The 17,261-nt window shown below is 39.2% G+C and overlaps 1 protein-coding gene across 2 annotated transcripts in view; it reads left to right on the top strand.

The window, feature by feature from the left end:
- Positions 1-17,261, top strand: part of TANC1 (tetratricopeptide repeat, ankyrin repeat and coiled-coil containing 1) — a 147,178-nt gene that overhangs the window by 38,771 nt on the left and 91,146 nt on the right. For both annotated transcript variants that reach the window (XM_063116498.1, XM_063116499.1), the window contains exon 2: positions 12,297-12,376. In XM_063116498.1, coding sequence (XP_062972568.1) covers positions 12,316-12,376 — 61 coding nt within the window. In that variant the 5' untranslated portion in view covers positions 12,297-12,315. The remainder of the gene's footprint in view (positions 1-12,296; positions 12,377-17,261) is intronic.

The raw sequence follows: 17,261 nt of genomic DNA, 5'->3' as shown, positions 1-17,261 counted from the left end.
CAAATAATATTGCCTTCGTGTCAATCATCTTTCATTGCATTGCTGTCGTATTGACCTGAGGTAAGGGGTTTAGGTAGGCCATAGTTTTGTGCTTGAAGAAGTTGCTTTCAGCAGTGTGCTAGACTGGAGTTGTATATAACATGTTACCTAACCATAGTCCTTTAAGGAAATACCAGTCCATAAAGTAGTCTACCTTGGGTTTTGGTATTTTGAGTTTAATTGACTTGAGGAAGGACTGAACTACTCTGTGGGTGCTGAGTAAAGCAAAAGATGCCTGTTCAACAAGAATATTTGAAAAGTTATGCTATTTAGTTGACCTTTATATTCAGTATCAAAATCCCCCTTAATTTGCAAGTCTATTATTAGTGGCCAGTTCTTTGTTGCAGTAAGTCTGTAATCTGCTGGTTTCTTCCTTTTTTTAAAAATGCTGCCACACCAACTACTAGGGTGGAACCATGCTTTTAACTTTGAAAATGAACAGTGTTTAACCACAAATGGAAAGCATTTACAGTTCTGCCTCGTGCCCTAGAAACTATGTCTTTCTAAATGTATTTTGAGCTTTAGTTCTCCGATCTTCTTTGTGCAATGAAGTGTTGAAAACCTGTCTTGGGGAAAATTCTAGCCATTTAGAGATGTCTGAGGTCTGGTGTCCAAAATCACTCATGGAGAAAACACATATGAATCCTTGACTCTATCCGCATTGTGGAAACAATGTCTGCTAAAAGAACAAAAGACTGGAATAACTAAAAAACAGGAAATCTATAGGACAAAAAACCCGCAGTAACAAATCTAGAAGTTGGAATATGATCCATTTAATGGAACTTTTTCTACCTCATCTTCAAGCAAAAGCAATGTTTATTATACAATCCAAGCATTCTTATTGACTGAATCGATGATTAGTGTATTAGACTTCTGATGTGAGCATGGTATTATATCTTCAGGAAGTGGTGATATTTTAGATAAGGTTTTATTGAAATGTGCCTAACCAGTTTAACCACTTTTTTGTGGCCAAGTTAAATATTCTTTTGCCTGTACTGTGTTTTATGTTGTGTAATAATAGAAAGGATAGAAGCCTTTAAAAATAGCATGCACATGACTCTCAACTTAGATTTAATACTTTCCATTATAGAAATTGCAAATGTAAGTGATTATGTAGGGCAATGTAGAGCTGATGTATGAACCAATTTGAAATCTAGGAAGGGATGTTTTAAGTATCAGTCAATTAAAATAATGTATTTAAATAATTTACTAATAGTAGGCCTGTAAATATTTCCATTAAACCATATAAACATTTTTTTGTAAATCAGAAATGAATATTACTTCACTTTTGTGAAAAAGAAAAAGACTGGAGACCATTATTCTATATACTCTGTGCTCTGAAGATAAGTTCTGTGTTTTGTTCTTTTAGCAAGCTTTTCATCCTTTGAAGTCTTACCCTAGTTGTTAAAACATCTAATATTGAAATCCTGTGTTTCATTTAGTATTGAACCTAATTTGGATTTCTGCCTATACGAAGTCACCAATAGATCAGTCTGTGACACAGAACCCAATTCAACAATAACATCAAAATCCCCTTCTTGCTTTGATTCCCCAACCTAAATGTTATCCAGTGAACACACCGAGTTCTAAGATAAATCAGTTTAATAGACTGTCAAGTTGGCCAATAGTGCCAATCTGTAAACAAAAGGGAGATGCTGCTGTATGTTCAAATGGCTGTAAAAGAAGGGATAAGGATCCCATGGATCCAGTACCTGGAGGTTATGTACTCCGTGTTCCCCAAATATGTATATACCACTAGATATGTCGGGACTATTAGCTCTGACAAGACAATTATGATTACTGTTTAGGGTGTGGTGGAGGCGGGTCTGAATGTAGTCACCTCTTTTATTTACCTGTCCTCCCAACAATATTGACTAATTGTTTTGGTGGAGCTATTTTTAGTGTTGTTCAAAATATTTATATTGATTCCTAAACAACTCAGAATTATATTATGAGCAACACAAAAATATGCTGAGAAAAATGAGAATTAATTCACTTTTATAAGCAAACTATGTTTGAATGATGTCTTTTCTACCATCTTTCAATATTTATTAAATCATCACTGCTACTGTAAAATTTCAAAATTGCCACTGTAGGCCTATATGTGCAAATTGTATGCTGGAAACTGAGGGCCAGAACAGACATTATTTTAAATCTATGTCGAGCAGCTACATCTTTTTCTTCTTCTCTAGCGTAGGTGCTTTTAAGATCCCCCATCTGGATCTTAAAAGCCACCTAAACCAGGGTAGGGTACAGATCTAGATTTAGACCTCCTGCAACTACTTTAGAATAATAATAAAAAGGAATTAACTGGTAGATAAAGATTTAAAGTAATGTTTGGCCCTATGCAGGCATTTGCCTGCTCTCATGTAGGGCTAAAGTGGAATGGGGAACAAGGGCATGCTCATAAGCTCTGCCCAAACATTCCCACAAATCTGTCTGCTGGTTAGACCTATCAGAATATATACATATTAAAAACTTTATATCCTGACAGCCTCAGCACATACTTTCCTTTACTTTGTGTCTTCCTAATAGCCCTATATTAGGCCAACGTCACTGCTTCTCCAGTTCCTCTAATAACCCTAATAACAATTGTTTCCCTCCCGCACACCTTACTCCCAAATATTTCATTTAATTTCATTTATTACATTTCTATACCACCCAGTAGCCAAAGCTCTCTGAGTGGTTTACAAGATTAAACCCCTAAAAATGCAATATAATATAAAACTATCATATCAAAAGATAACTTTAAAAGACTTGTCACATGCTGTCAAATGCCTGGCAGCAGAGGAAACTCTTTACCTGGTACAAAAAGAATGTGCTATCCTCCGGGTCCCCTTTGAAGGAAGTTCTTGGAGGAGGGCCTCAGATGAGGAGCATAGTAACAGGTAGGTTCATACTGGGAGTAAGAGCCCTTCAGGTTGAACTACTGTTGCAAGAGTCCTTGGGAAACACCTTTACCTGGGATAGAGAAAGGGGAAATCTTCCCACTCTGCCCCTTTTCACAGACTCTTTTGAAGAGTCTGGGGATTTAAACCAAACACTCCGCTACCTTTGAAATGGACTTTATCTACCTCTGATTTCTATTGGCGATAAATGATACATAGATGCTGACATGGTGTAAGGGAAGGGGCGTAGCTCAGTGGTAGGGTGGGCGCTCTCCCCCCACGCATGCCTTGGTGTGCACTTGCCCCGCTGCCTGCCCCCACTTGCTGGACTGCATGAGCCTCTTTTCATGCTCAGCTTGACTCAGCAAGTGCTGAACAGCGGGGGCCCCTTCACGCTGAAATTGCGCACTTCCCTGCATCAGTGGCAGTTGCCATTGACACAAGGAGGGGAATTGTGCAATTTCCGGCGCCTCTGTAAATTGTGTACTTCCCCCGCTACGTCATTGGTGGCCATAAAAGCCCCATATATCCAAGGTAGGGGTGCAAATGCTCCGTTTCTGCCTTTACCCTTGCATAAATGGGGCCTTTACAGTGCCATTGACATAGCGGAGGATAAGTGTGCAATTTTGGTGCGAAGGGGTGAGTGGATGCACTCTAGCAGGATCCGTGCTCACTCCAGGAGTGCCTGACTGAGTCCACTGGACTTATGGACCTACTCGGGCGCTTGAGACAACCCTACTCAGACCACATCCTTTCCATTTAGAAAGTCCCAAATTCCATCCCCAGCTTCTCCAGGTAGAGCCGAAATGATTCCTGCCTAAAACCTTCGAGAGCTGCTGCCAATTAGTGTCGATAGTATTGGGCTAGATGGACCAAAGTTCTGACTCAATATATAGGGCAACTTCTTCCTATGTACCTATTCCTAAAGTGCTTGCAACAAAGAGTAGACCTCAAAAGAGCCAAGAGGTGCCCAGATCACATGGGTGAGGTGGGTGGTAGAAAAGTTGTGACAAAGGAGTGAAAGGAGCAACATAAGACACAGATTAAGAGGAATTTCAAAAGCGTGCAACATAACTTTATGATCAGTCCCTTTACGTCCATTTGCATCATATGCTAACTCAGGACTTCACTAGACTTTCCCTCTTTGGGCTTTTAAAAATTAGTTTGATAAGTCAAAAGGCAGCTGGCTGTAAGGAAAGGAGACTTCTGTTTTTAAGCAGTTTAAAAACAAAAACAAAAAACTTTCTCCCTCAGGTCCTCCCAGTGGAGTGTAAAACTGCTGCTTTTCTGGGGCTACTATGAATGTTTAATGTTTAACTGCTGGCCTGGCATGTTGCCAATGCTTTCTTGATAAAGGCAATGAGAAAAGAGGCCAATGGCAAGAGCTCTTCCAAGTGCCTCTTCGAATACGAATAAAATATAATGGTCACTCCTGTGCCTAAAAGAATTCTGTTGTTGAACTTAAACACAAATAAGGTTATATGAGAGAACGTAAAAACATAACAATGACAAGCGTGTGAGGAATGTTTTTTGTAAGGGAAAATCTTACAGAATATGCTGCTACAAAGTCTCTTTAATTCCTTTATGTTTGCTTGTTAAGATACAGAAGTGAGGATATGCAGAGGGATAGACTCTCACTCTCCCCTTTCACCCATCCATGAACAACATTATCTGGGTGTTCCCATGACACAACAGCCCACTGGGGGCTACTTAACCCATGTTGAGGCTATGGTGTGTGGCCGACATTTTGAATATGCAACCGCCGCTTGGGAATTGTTGTGTGAACCCATTGAACATGAGTTATGTGAAAGTTAAACAACCTTCACATAAGCCATGGTCTCCTTTAGGTTATGCAAGCGTTTAACCTGGGTGTGCATAATATGACAACTCCCGTGGGCACAGTGGCTTGTCATGAGTTTGTATGATCCGAAACACTCTCATATATGCATGCACATACACTTTCTTACACACTTGCATACTCATTATGCATTTCACATTGGTTGAGACCGGGATGGAATAGAAAGAGGGAGTATCCTTTACTTTCCACTCATTAAGTCACATACATGGTGGAAAAGGTGGATTGTTTCCTCAGTGGCAGAATAGTCTAATTTAGGGCTGTAAGGACCTTGGGCTGAAACCGAGGTGAGGTGGGATGATCTGGCTCCGAGTCAGTTCCGGGTCAGCCCGAGGCGCCCTGAAGCCAAAGCAGATCGGTACCGAAGCTTCATAGCGCTGGGCCCTCCCTCCCGCCGTCCTGGGAATACAGGCGCAAGGCTGGCTGTGAGTCCATTGGACTCACCTCCTTCTCCCCGCTCTCCCCACTCACCTCTGTGCATCACTGCCGCTACATTGCCACCACCATCACCACTTGCTGTGCTGCTGCCACATCGCAGTCATCGCACGCCACAAACTACGGTGGCCATAGAGGTACTAAACCAGAGCCCCCGCGATATCTTGAAATCACGGCCTGGTTCTCTGGAGCGCTGCCTTTCCTGTTTATGGCGGGCGATGCCATTTTTGTCTGTCTCTTCTGCCAAGACTCTCGTTCACGCACTGGTTATCTCTCGGTTGGACTACTGCAACCTTCTTCTCTCTGGCCTTCCTTCGTCTCACATCAGTCCGCTGGTCTCTGTCCACCACTCTGCCGCTAAGATCATCTTCTTGGCCCGCCGCTCTGACCATGTCACTCCACTTCTGAAATCTCTTCATTGGCTTCCAATTCACTCCAGAATCCAATATAAACTTCTCCTGCTGACCTTCAAAGCTCTTCACGGTCTAGCTCCTGCCTATCTCTCCTCTCTCATCTCACACTATCGCCCCGCTCGTGCTCTCCGCTCCTCTGACACCATGCTTCTCGCCTGCCCTAGGACCTCCACTTCCCTTACTCGGCTTCGTCCTTTTTCTTCTGCTGCCCCTTACGCCTGGAACGCTCTTCCAGAACACTTGAGAACTACAAACTCAATCACTGCTTTTAAAACTCAGCTAAAAACTTTTCTTTTCCCTATAGCCTTCAAATATTGAGTTTGTTCTGACTCTATACTGTTAGCTTCTCCCTACCGGTGCCTGTTTACACTTCCCTGTGCCTGTTTGCATTCTCCTTCCCTCTTTATTGTTTACTACAACTTATTAGATTGTAAGCCTATGCGGCAGGGTCTTGCTATTTACTGTGTTATCTGTACAGCACCATGTACATTGATGGTGCTATATAAATAAATAATAATAATAATAATGATGATGTGGCAGCATTGGGCGGCTGCGAGCAGCAATGCGGCAGCCGGTGAGCAGGGAGAGGGAGGTAAGTCCAATGGACTCATGGCCAGCCTTGCTACCGGCTTTTCTGGGTGCCAGCTGCACAGCAGGCACCCAAGGATTCGCAAGTCCAAGTCGCCTTGGGCGGGGCAGGGGGCAATCTCGCCTCGGCTTCAGCACCGAGGCAAGGCAGGCAACCCCCAAAGAACCCCAGATCAAATTGGGGTTGTTTCGGGGGCTCCAAAACGGCTTCTGAGGTGAATTGGGGGGACCGTACACAGCCCTAGTCTGAAAGCCCTAAACCCAATCATCACATACTAGTCTTTAGTAAGTGATATCTAGGCATCCAACTATTGGGTTTAGTTGGACCACATGAAACAACCCTTTTCTAACTTGCCAGACCCTCCAGTTTGTCCTCATTAGCAGTTAGACCATTTGAGCTATTGTCTCCAGGTTTTTACTATGTTCTATTTTTTATTTTTAGTGAATCTGCAATTATAACTTGCCATTATTTGGTAAAGACAACTTGAGAGACTTTTACCTTATTTGATCAATTCTAAAAGTTTTACAGATTCAATAAACATGTATAGACAAGACAGGAATTCTCAGATTAAAATATGTATGAACAGAGGAGCCTCACCCTTCTCTGGGTATGTATTTTTCCCTTTCACAAAGCATCCTTTTTATGATGACACTAGAGGTTCAGGAATGTGCTGTCGTCCTGTGTGCTCCCCCTTCTCCTATAGCACATGGGTTCCTTTCTCCTTACCCATGACATGCAAACTGTGCTGCCTTCAATCCATAGTTTCAGTAAATCTTAGTTCGGAGGCAAGGCGCTAACTATAGTTTTCCAAATCAGGAAAGAGAAATTGGGTAGCTCAAGGGAGAGCTTAAGAGAGCTGTTGGTTCAATACCAACTAGTATTGGTAACCATTTGGCAATACCACTTGACCTAAGATATCCAGAGTAAATAAGACTCTTCAGCTGGCTAATGGTCATCAGCTGGCTAATCCAGTCTTGTGGGACTCCATCCCCACTTCCTATTTCATGTTTGGCAGGGAATTTTAGCTCTTCAAGAGTGGGCTGGAGTTGAGTTTGAAGCTAGGCATATTGCAGTAGGGAAAGTTCCTTGAAATTGAGAGAAAGTACAATGTGGTACAGGTGAAAATAACTCTAAAACATTAGAATCTTTTGGAAGAATGGCCTTCCCAATTGGAAAAGGTACCAGTAGAAGTCAGATGGTCTTGGTAGAAGAACAATTTTAAATATTCAGGCATTTGTAAATACATGCCCATTTCACTGTTTTATTTAACTTTCATTACATGTTCCATCAGAAAATCCATCTTTTAAAAACAAAGTATTTATTATGATATTATATACTTTGAAACACTGGTGTGTATTAGAGAATAATTTCTACTGAACTCTCATTATATATTTGCCCTCCATTTATTTGGGCATCTTGTTTTCCAGCACTTTGTTTTAAGCTGTCGTCTGCTACTTCAAAGTCACCTTCCAAGTCTGCACACTGCATAGAATACCAATTAATTATTCACCACATGTCCTGATCTCACAGTAGATCAGTTAATATTTCCATGCTAAACTATAAATCACTTCCAAAATACCCTTACTGTAGATGCTATTTATTGCCAAAGATTTTTCTACCAATAGAGCACATCCATCATGCCTATAATTTAGGACTGTGGTAAATTAATAGTAAAGGAAAGGATAGAAAATAATACCCTGTGTACACATTTTAAAGGGCTGCTGAGATAGTTCCTAATATATAATTGCATATCCAGTTGGTTTCTTTCTTCTTGTTCTACCTTTCCAGACAGTAGGAGGGAATGTCCCCCTGGCAGATGCTGTGTTTGGAAGTTTAAATGTTCATAATGTTTCTTTATTGCTTTTTGCACCTGTTTTTCCCCACCTTTCTATCAGTAACCTTGGGAGAGAAAAAACCCACTTAACATGCAGGTCATCTTTAATCTCACCTATTCCCTCCAGCCTGGTTCATAACTTGAGACTATAAGGAATAACTCGTCATACTGCTTTTCGATGCACTGTGTAATACATTGGCAGGACTTGTGGAATGTGATCCCACGATTTTGGCTGTACTAATTGCATACTATTATTCAGTTTCCTATTTTTAAAATAAAAATCTTGTACTGACAAGATATGGATTATGGCTGAAACAAATAAATTGGAGCTGAACATTGGCAAGGTCAACAGGAAAAATGTTTATGGGGCAGTTGCATGCAATTTGTACATTATTTACAGTTCTAAGGTCATCAGATGAACCATTTTTCACAAACTACAAAACTTTTCTCCTTCCACCCCCAGTTTACTTTTGGATAATTAAGGGCTTGTGGTTCGTCCCTTCCTCTTCTGGTTTCATGATGCAGTGCTAAATCAATCTGGGGGAAATTGCCCAGGATTTTTGCACAAGTCACTGGATGATGTCATTTTCATTGATTCTTTTAATCTCCCGCCTGCCATTTGAACCAGCAGAGAGTAATACTGGAATTGGTACTTGTTCACCTGATTCCTGAAAAATGCTCTGGAAACATGCTCAAAATTTTGTCATGGATGTGTCTGTCAGGACAAACCTGCAACTGCTGTGAGAGATGTAGAAAATCTTCAGTAACAAAGCTACCCTATTGAATGAAGATATGTCTAAATTCATATTATGCAAGTTAGCTTACTGCAAAGTGTTCTACATGGGGCTGCCTTTGAAGACTGTTTAGAACTGCAGCTCCTGCAAAATGTGTCAGCAAGATTGATAACGAGGACCAGAAAGTTGGAACATATAAGACCGACTCTGACCCGCTTGCATTGGCTGTCTGTATGTTTCTGAGCCCGATTCAAGGTGCTGGTTTAAATCTATAAAGCCTTACATGGCTCGGCATTGCAATACCTGATAGAGTGCCTCTCCTGGCTTGAACATATCTATCCTCTACACTCTGGGTGCCTACTCCAAGGGAGGCTCAGAAGACAGCAACAAGGGAGTGGGCCTTCTCGGTGGTGCCCCCCAATTGTGGAATGATCTTCCTTATGAGGCCTACGTGGTGCCAACATTGTCATCTTTTCGACACCAGACAGCACATGATGGGTTTCAATTGATCCTGGATTTGTTTGCTGTTTGGCTGGTTGCTCAAGTTGTTTTTAGATATATGTCTCTGTTTATATTATCTCTGTGTGTTTTTATGTTTTTAAATTTTGCATATTGTATTTTTAATGTTTTTAATTTCTGTCAACCACCCATAGAGCTTCAGCTATGGGGCGGTATAGTAATAATAATAATAATAACAATAACAACAACAACAACAACAACAACAACAATAATAATAATAATAATAATGCAAAACTTAAATTTTCACACATGACACTAAAAGGCCCTTTGTGTACCTATGTGAGTGGTGCTAATGTGAGGTAGAAAGCATAAGAAATCCCTTTTAAAATTGCATATATGTTCTGGCTAAAGTAGGTATCGAATTCATATTACAGATGTGGGAAATACAAAAACTGACTTAAAATATTGTCTTCTAAAAAGGGACTTTGGTTTCTCCCTAAAATTAGAATCATGCTGTCTAAAATATTGTTCAGGAGTATGGAAAATAGAACAATGAAGATTAAGAGCGCAGCGTTTGCAAGAGGAAGTAGCAACAATGAAGGCTCCTAGTAGTTTTGGCTGGAATGTTAAAGATGTAAATCACAGCTGTCTCATGATCTTACAGTACTTGCACAGCTGTGGGACTCTGAAAACATCAAAGAAGCCTGCTGCTGCTTTGGGCAGAGAACATATTCACTGCTCAACGTGGAACAATTTGATCCTCTCTTATAATTTAGAACGATAGTATATCTAATATGGGTTTTGAAAACATATAATTGTAAAAAACAAAAAAACAAAAAACATTTCCTTAATTAAAGAACATTAAAATTGCCAAACACCCATGGAGAAAACATGCTCAGCACCAAGAAATGCTAAGATAATTTTCTCATTGTTATGAAGTCTGGTTAGCCGAGGAATAGGCGTCAGTTTGATTCCTGAAGCATAAGGGAATGTCCTTTCTTACTCTTTGAGTCCACTGTCTTTTCTGAGCAACACATGGGCAAACTGTGCTGTGGAAAATACCAATGCCAGCCAAGCCAAAATGCAGATGGTAATAATGCCAACAGGAAACACGCCCGCTTGATGGAAGGTTCCGATCTCCGAGCCCTCCGTCTCCCCTTAGACCTACCAGCAAGAGGAATGATTGAGGGCAGGAGGAATGACTGACTTTTTCCTTTTTTTCTTTTTTCTTTTGCCTCTGAGCCCATCTAGCTTGGTCAGCTTCCTGTGAGGTAGGGATGGAGGCTGGGAAACTTGTGGATCTGTCTTCTCCTCTCCACTCCCTTCCCGGCTCCACTCACTGGCATGCCTCCTTTCCTCCCTTTTCCTCCTCTTCCGAGGAGCTTTCCACAGTGGCTTTCTGCATTTGGGGCTCTGTTTCCAGCCTCAAAGAATGAGATCTGCACTATCCTATGGCCCAATGGATATTATGTAGGTGACTCTTAAAAACATTATTAGATTTACTTCTCCATTCATACCACCAGGATTTTCTACAAGCAGAGATTGGCAGTACTCCTCATGTTAATGTGATTCCCTCCCTGCAGAGAGGTCAACCAAATAGGGATAGCCATTTTTTTCCAGTGTGGGATCTCCCATTGACTATCCCAGGTTCAGATAATAATAGAGTGTACAGCTTCTGTCAGGTGTTCATGTCTCCATGCAGAGAGGGAAACAAATGGAATCTTCTTTCTCTAGACGGTAACACCTGAAGGTCAGAACAGATTCTTAGTAAGCTTACAGTTGAGTCGAAGACTCTCCCAGAAGCATTATGGACCTGCCCAGTGATACATGTTAATTTTCTTTTCCTTTTTACACCATATAAATATAACGGGTTCTGTGACTTCTAGGTGAACATTCTCACAAACGTTTCATGCAGAGAAGGCACTCATTTTATTGCACATCATTAAGAATGAAAGATTGATATTTTCATTATATTTCAAGTTTTTGTACTTTTGGAAAGATCATCATTATCAATTTTGATGTCTGTTCACTAAATCCAAAGTCTAAAGATTGAGAGATACTAAGGACTTTATTAAAACCTTTCAGGTCAGAGAAATGTGAACACTCAGACCTGACAAGTGAAAACTGAAACTTTTTTTTTATCGAGGAAGGTCTGTAATTAAAGACAAAGAAGTGAGCAAGGCAGAATTTGCAAAGGCTGTAGAAAACAATGTTGCTCCCTAGAACTGTGCAGAATACTAGAGGCGTAGAGATGACTGCTCTTTAAATTTGAAAGGCATATGTTCACTTTGTGTTTGGCTTTTTTTTATACACAAAATAACATTTAAAGGTGCCAAATAACCATGGCAGTTCAAAACCAACAGGTCCCAACGCTATTCAGGCCTTTCATTCAAATGGTATACTTACTTACATTGACTTTGATAAGAATCTGGAATAAAATGATAGAGAAGGAGAAAGCTTTCGGGGAAGTATTTGTTTGAATAAGTCTGCCTTGTAAAAGAGCATTTTGTGGAGCATTTTAAAATGTTTGAAGTGGCCTTCTTACTTAATAAAGGCTTCATTTCATGCCTATTTTTAGATAGGAGTTTTAATACATATGTAGGCATTTTCTTTTTACACTGCCTCACACAGACTTCCTTAAATTCACTGTAGATATTGCAGCAGTGTAACTTATTTTCCCCTCCTGATGAACTCTGGTCAAAAACCAGACATGCTTGTGCCAAAGTGCCTAATGGTAACTTATCCAGGTTTAGCCTCATAACCTTAATTATATGTGGAATGTGGAGAATGTTGTGTGCTGCGTTTTTTATAACAAGACAGTAAACCTCTAGTCACTTGGCTTTTAGTATTAAAACATTCCTTGTAGCTTCAGTATTTGGTTTAACTAATATAACATGGTATTGTTAAAAAAAAGTAAACCCTTGACATGTTTGGAATTTATATTGTTTTGTACAAGTTTATTTTGCATGTAATGTGCAGAAATGGCATGTACTGGCATTGTCTCTATGTATAGTCTTTTAAAGCTTATTATTTCTCCTCTTCTGTTTTAGGAGAAAGAAAAGTATTAAAATGTTAAAAGCAGTTTTGAAGAAAAGCAGAGATGGTGGAAAGGCAAGCAAGAAGGAATCGGGTAGGTATTTACCTTTTGACCGAAAGGTCTTCAAGGTAGCTTGCAATACATTGTAATAACACACACACCACACAACCCAGCAGCCCTTAGTCCCCTGACTATGGATGGGGCCAGAGCATGTTTCTCGTCAGCTCTGCAGGCCTAGGACAACTAGCAATTTGAAACACATGTTCTTTGTGGTATGTGTGGGAAACCAACCCCTGCAACTAAGATTAACCTATTGATGAGGTACTGATTTTAATTATGATTCCAAAAATATTTCTCAGGCAGGGCTGTATTGAGCAGTGTTGAATACTCCAAGATGGAACCACCTAACTAATAGTACAACATCCAGCCCCTGTTTTCCACAACATATGTCTTGCTTTGTTATTTGATTCATGACTCATTCCAGTGTGGAAGACTGATCTCTTTCATCTCTACCTTGAAAGTGTGTTACTGTGCTAGTAATAAACTCTGTTCAATATGACTTATTTCATGAGGAGGTGATTAGTAAAAGAATAAATTCTCTGTTATGTATAGGGCTATGTTTATCCTGCATATGATTTAGCTTCCTGAGAATCTACATTTCCATTATAAAAGAAAAACGTTTCTAGTCCTGTTGGCTGTGAACACAGTATGGCTTGAATGTCTGTGCACAGTGGACCAGTTTGGATGTCATTTAGCTTTATTTCAAGGCAAACCAGATGACAGAGACCTCACTTTAGAAGTCGTGGCACTCAAGCTTAGGAGTTGTAAATCAGTTAACTCAAGAGCTAATGGCCCATGGCCTAAATAAAGGAACAGTCCATAAGCAAGTACACAATCCTAGTTAGAGACTTAACTCTTAGAACAACATTAGGAGTTTAAAGCACTTAGAAATCCAGGTTCACAGGCTATGATTCACATTGTAAGAGGAATCATGGCTAGTGCTCCAGGAAAAACTACAGACAATCCCAATTCCATGGCTATACTGGATTGTATGTTATGCTTAAAAAAAAATCTGAAGTACTCAGGTTCCGAGGCTGCCAGTCATGCTAAATCAGTCTTTCCCATTTGGTGCCCCCAGATGTGATAGGAATGAGCCACAGCAGGTCTTCAGATCATGTGCCATCTCCTTGCCTCCCTCCAGTGCAGTGGTTAATAAGTCAGACTAGGATCGAAGGAACCTGGTTCAGATCTCGACTCAACCATAAGTCCTCACAGGATTGTTGTGAGGATAAAATCAAGGGCAGGGAGAAAGAACCATGAATGTTGCCCTCAGCTGGTTGTGGTAGGGATGGGATAAAAACTTAATACACTAGAACCACATCAGAATAAATCTTAAATTTATTTCATACAAATAGAAAATTATCATAGAATGACATTGATCAAGTTCATATGGACACACATATAAGTGTAATATAGCATTGTAGTAATTAGAAGTAAGAAACATCTTATCTAAAATTACTAATCTCTTAACAGATACAAATGTAACTGAGTTTCCTAATTTTAAAGTAAAAAAATCAAGCATATTCTGTTGTAATTTACCTAGAAACAAGGCATAATACAACAAGAACACAATGATCAGGGGCCATTGTTCACCTGTATTTTTAACCTAGATATTAATGACCGACTCTTGCCTTAAGCGCTCTATATATGCAAGCCATGCAAATTTAGCATATTTAAAGTTAGACCACAATAGCTGCTCAAAATAAGGCAAAATCTGTTGTCAGAACCAGTCACAGCTGTCTCTGGGACCCTCAAATCATTTACAACGAGAAGTAAAAAAAGATCAAACGTTGATACGGTGATAGCGCTATCTAAACTCCAGCACCATGTACATTGATGGTGCTATATAAATAAATAATAATAATAAACTCATCCTGGGCTTGATCAATATCTGGATTTATACCTGACCCATTTATGAGCATAGTTCAAACATCACTTCCACCCACTCTTGCTAAATGCATTGTCAAAGCAGGTGTGTGAGTTAGACCTCACATTTTTCTCTGTGTGGGAGTAGCTGAGTTACCCAATAAGGCTGAACTTTATTTGTAAACATGAATAATTCTGTCTCTGATTTCTATCTTAATTTTTAGCAAAGCCAGAATTACTGTCACTAAGCACAGCTATTCTGAGGACCCTAAAATACCTGAAATGTTTGCCATAAACAAGAGATCCTGCCTCCACTTTTGTAGGCAAAGAATAGCCAAAAGTGTATGACTTGCCTAAATAATGTAGTCTTGTATTTGAAGAAAATCACGTGAGCTGATACCTATCCCAATAATAAAGCTAACATATAATTAAAGATCTAAAGCTCTTTATAGAAGAAATTCTTTAAAAGCCAGATATGATTTGTTTGTTTTTTAAAGGAGCCAGATGTGGTTAGTATTTTTTTAAAAAAAGCTCAGAAATCTCAATTTTGAAATGGTATGGATTGTTGAATTGTCATGTGTGAACCCAGCTGCACTACAAACCATGTTAACTGCAAAAATCTAGAAAGTGTTGTTGGGCTGTGAACTCTGGGTTGTTTAAACCATGGGTTGTTATTTGTGAACTCAGAACCGTGGTTTGTTCGTGGGTTGTTTTACTAAGCTACAGAAATGATGGGCAAGAGTGGTTAGAAAACCTACACCAACCACTCTGCATGCTAGTACTAAGTGCTGCCAAGGCATTTGAGATACAGGGAAGAAGTGAGTAAAGGAGAGAATTAAACAATCTAGGGATTGAGAAAACAATCCAGGGTTTATTTGATTGTTTGCCAGACAAACCTTGGATAATATAATTACCAAGCGTCTAAATTTAATGAGTTTTACAATTTCCACAGTGTTCTTACAAAAGTTTCTTTTAATTGGTTTTAATTACTCATGTTATAGTGACTGCCATCTCACAAATATGACACACTGATTTTCTGGATATTGGCCTCATTTGCATAAAATGGTATATCAGGATTCTGGGATATCCTGGCTTACCATGAAAAAATGTGTAAGTGTGTTCAGACTGCTTCCTCCTGCTTAGCTCCTCCCACTAACATGAGTGGCTAAACAAATCAAAAATTAATTGTTTAATATGTCATTCAAACTGGGTCTCTTTGCTTCCTACAGCCACTCTTACAAACCAGAATTTGTAAATCAAGAACTCAAGAACAAGCCGTTACTATCCTGATGCTATCCTGACTTACTGTTTCATGTGAACATGGCTATTGATATGATTTTTGCCTTTCTCTGATACTATCTCATAAAACACAGGTATTTGAACATAGTTGAAAACTAAGCCAGTAGTTACTATTGCTTCCAATGCTTTTTGATAAGCTCTCAGGTTTCAAAATCACAACATAGGTTTTAATGTCTTAAAGCTTAATAGGAAAATCCATTTGGCACAGTTATTATGTAGGCCTGGCCTGATAAGCTTTGAATTATATGTGAAAAGAACTTTTCTTCCATAGAAAGTTTAGATCTGTTAGTTTTAAATGTTGAACTTGTGCTGGAATCTTTTCAAGTTACAGTTTGACTTTTGGTCATTCTTCTAAGTACATTCCTTAACAGAAGATGCTTTGTTTCGTACCAAATATATGGGTCTGTTTCTGATTTATTCCATGCTGCTGTGCCCATTTTCTGTGGTTCTTGATTATTATGAAACAGTTTAGTACAGTGGCATATTTGCTGAGCTGTAGGTATTTGTTTGGCATTGCAGTTTCTAGGGAACTTTTAAAACCCCAAGGTTTTTAATTACCGAAACCAGTCTTTCATATTTAAATTAGCCATGGACAGTAATTACTTCAAAAAGGTCCAACAATTCATTCTATTGGAAAACTTTGTGTTGACTTTCACTTAGAATATATAGTATTTTCTAATGGCTGATACTGTAGGTAAGAGCAGATTTAGAGGTGGATTAAAATTTATGGTAGTATAGAGAAAACATTTGTATAGCAATTTCAAATGTGCAGAATTTAAAATAGGAAAGAATCTTGATGCTTTTAAGTATGAATTGTTAAAAAAATTGTTCTGAGAATTGCTGCAGCAACTAGTAGAAGTATTTGCAAGAATTACTTCTTTGGTGATTAGACAAATAGCAAAAAGTAGTGTTTTTTTCCAACTGTTGATTTAAATGGGAAAAAAGAAACTGGATATCTTTTGAAATGTAACATCTACACCAGTTGTTGTAACATCTACACCAGTTGTTGTAACATCTACACCAGTTGTTGTAGACTACACCAGTCTACACACTCTAACCTGATGCAGAGTGTGTATACTTTTGGGTATAACTCAATAGTCTGACCAAATATAAGGCAACTTCAACGTATTTATCAAGTCTCAGTTGCTGCTTCTTACTCATAAATTTCATTATGATCTTGTTCTACCTTGTATTTCCTAATGGGTTTTTCTCTATTCCCCTCATCTTCATTCTGCTAACTTACTTTATAGACCATCTATTTACTATGCTCTTCTATACATGCTGCTCCTTACCCTTGAAATTCTCATCTATCTAATATTCATTTAGTTAGTTCTCTTTTTAAAAGCTTCTCAGTATTTCTATTTTCTGTTTTACTTTTTCGTCCTAATGCTTTTATTTCATTCCACTTCCCCGCCCCAATACCTCAACAATTGACACTCTGCCTATCACTTCCCAGTCCCATACTTTCTTGCCTCTGTTTCACTTTGAATACAGGACCGTCTTAAATCTAAGTCTGCATGTAGAAATGGTATCCTACTTTATTAGAGTACAGTACTTATTAGATTTTAGATGCTTAAAAAAAAATCTTACATGATTGGAAGGAAATCTGAAGAGCCAGCACTCATTACTGGAATACAGCCTTAAATGGTATGGAATGCAAGCATTTTGTTTGTTTGTTCTATTTATTTTACCATGATACAATGAAATTTTGCATGGGAAATAAAGACAATAAAGTTTACCTTTCAGAGGATAA

Source organism: Elgaria multicarinata, chromosome 2 (assembly GCF_023053635.1).
Source record: "Elgaria multicarinata webbii isolate HBS135686 ecotype San Diego chromosome 2, rElgMul1.1.pri, whole genome shotgun sequence".
NCBI lineage: Eukaryota > Metazoa > Chordata > Lepidosauria > Squamata > Anguidae > Elgaria > Elgaria multicarinata.
This window is presented reverse-complemented; position numbering and strand designations above follow the sequence as displayed.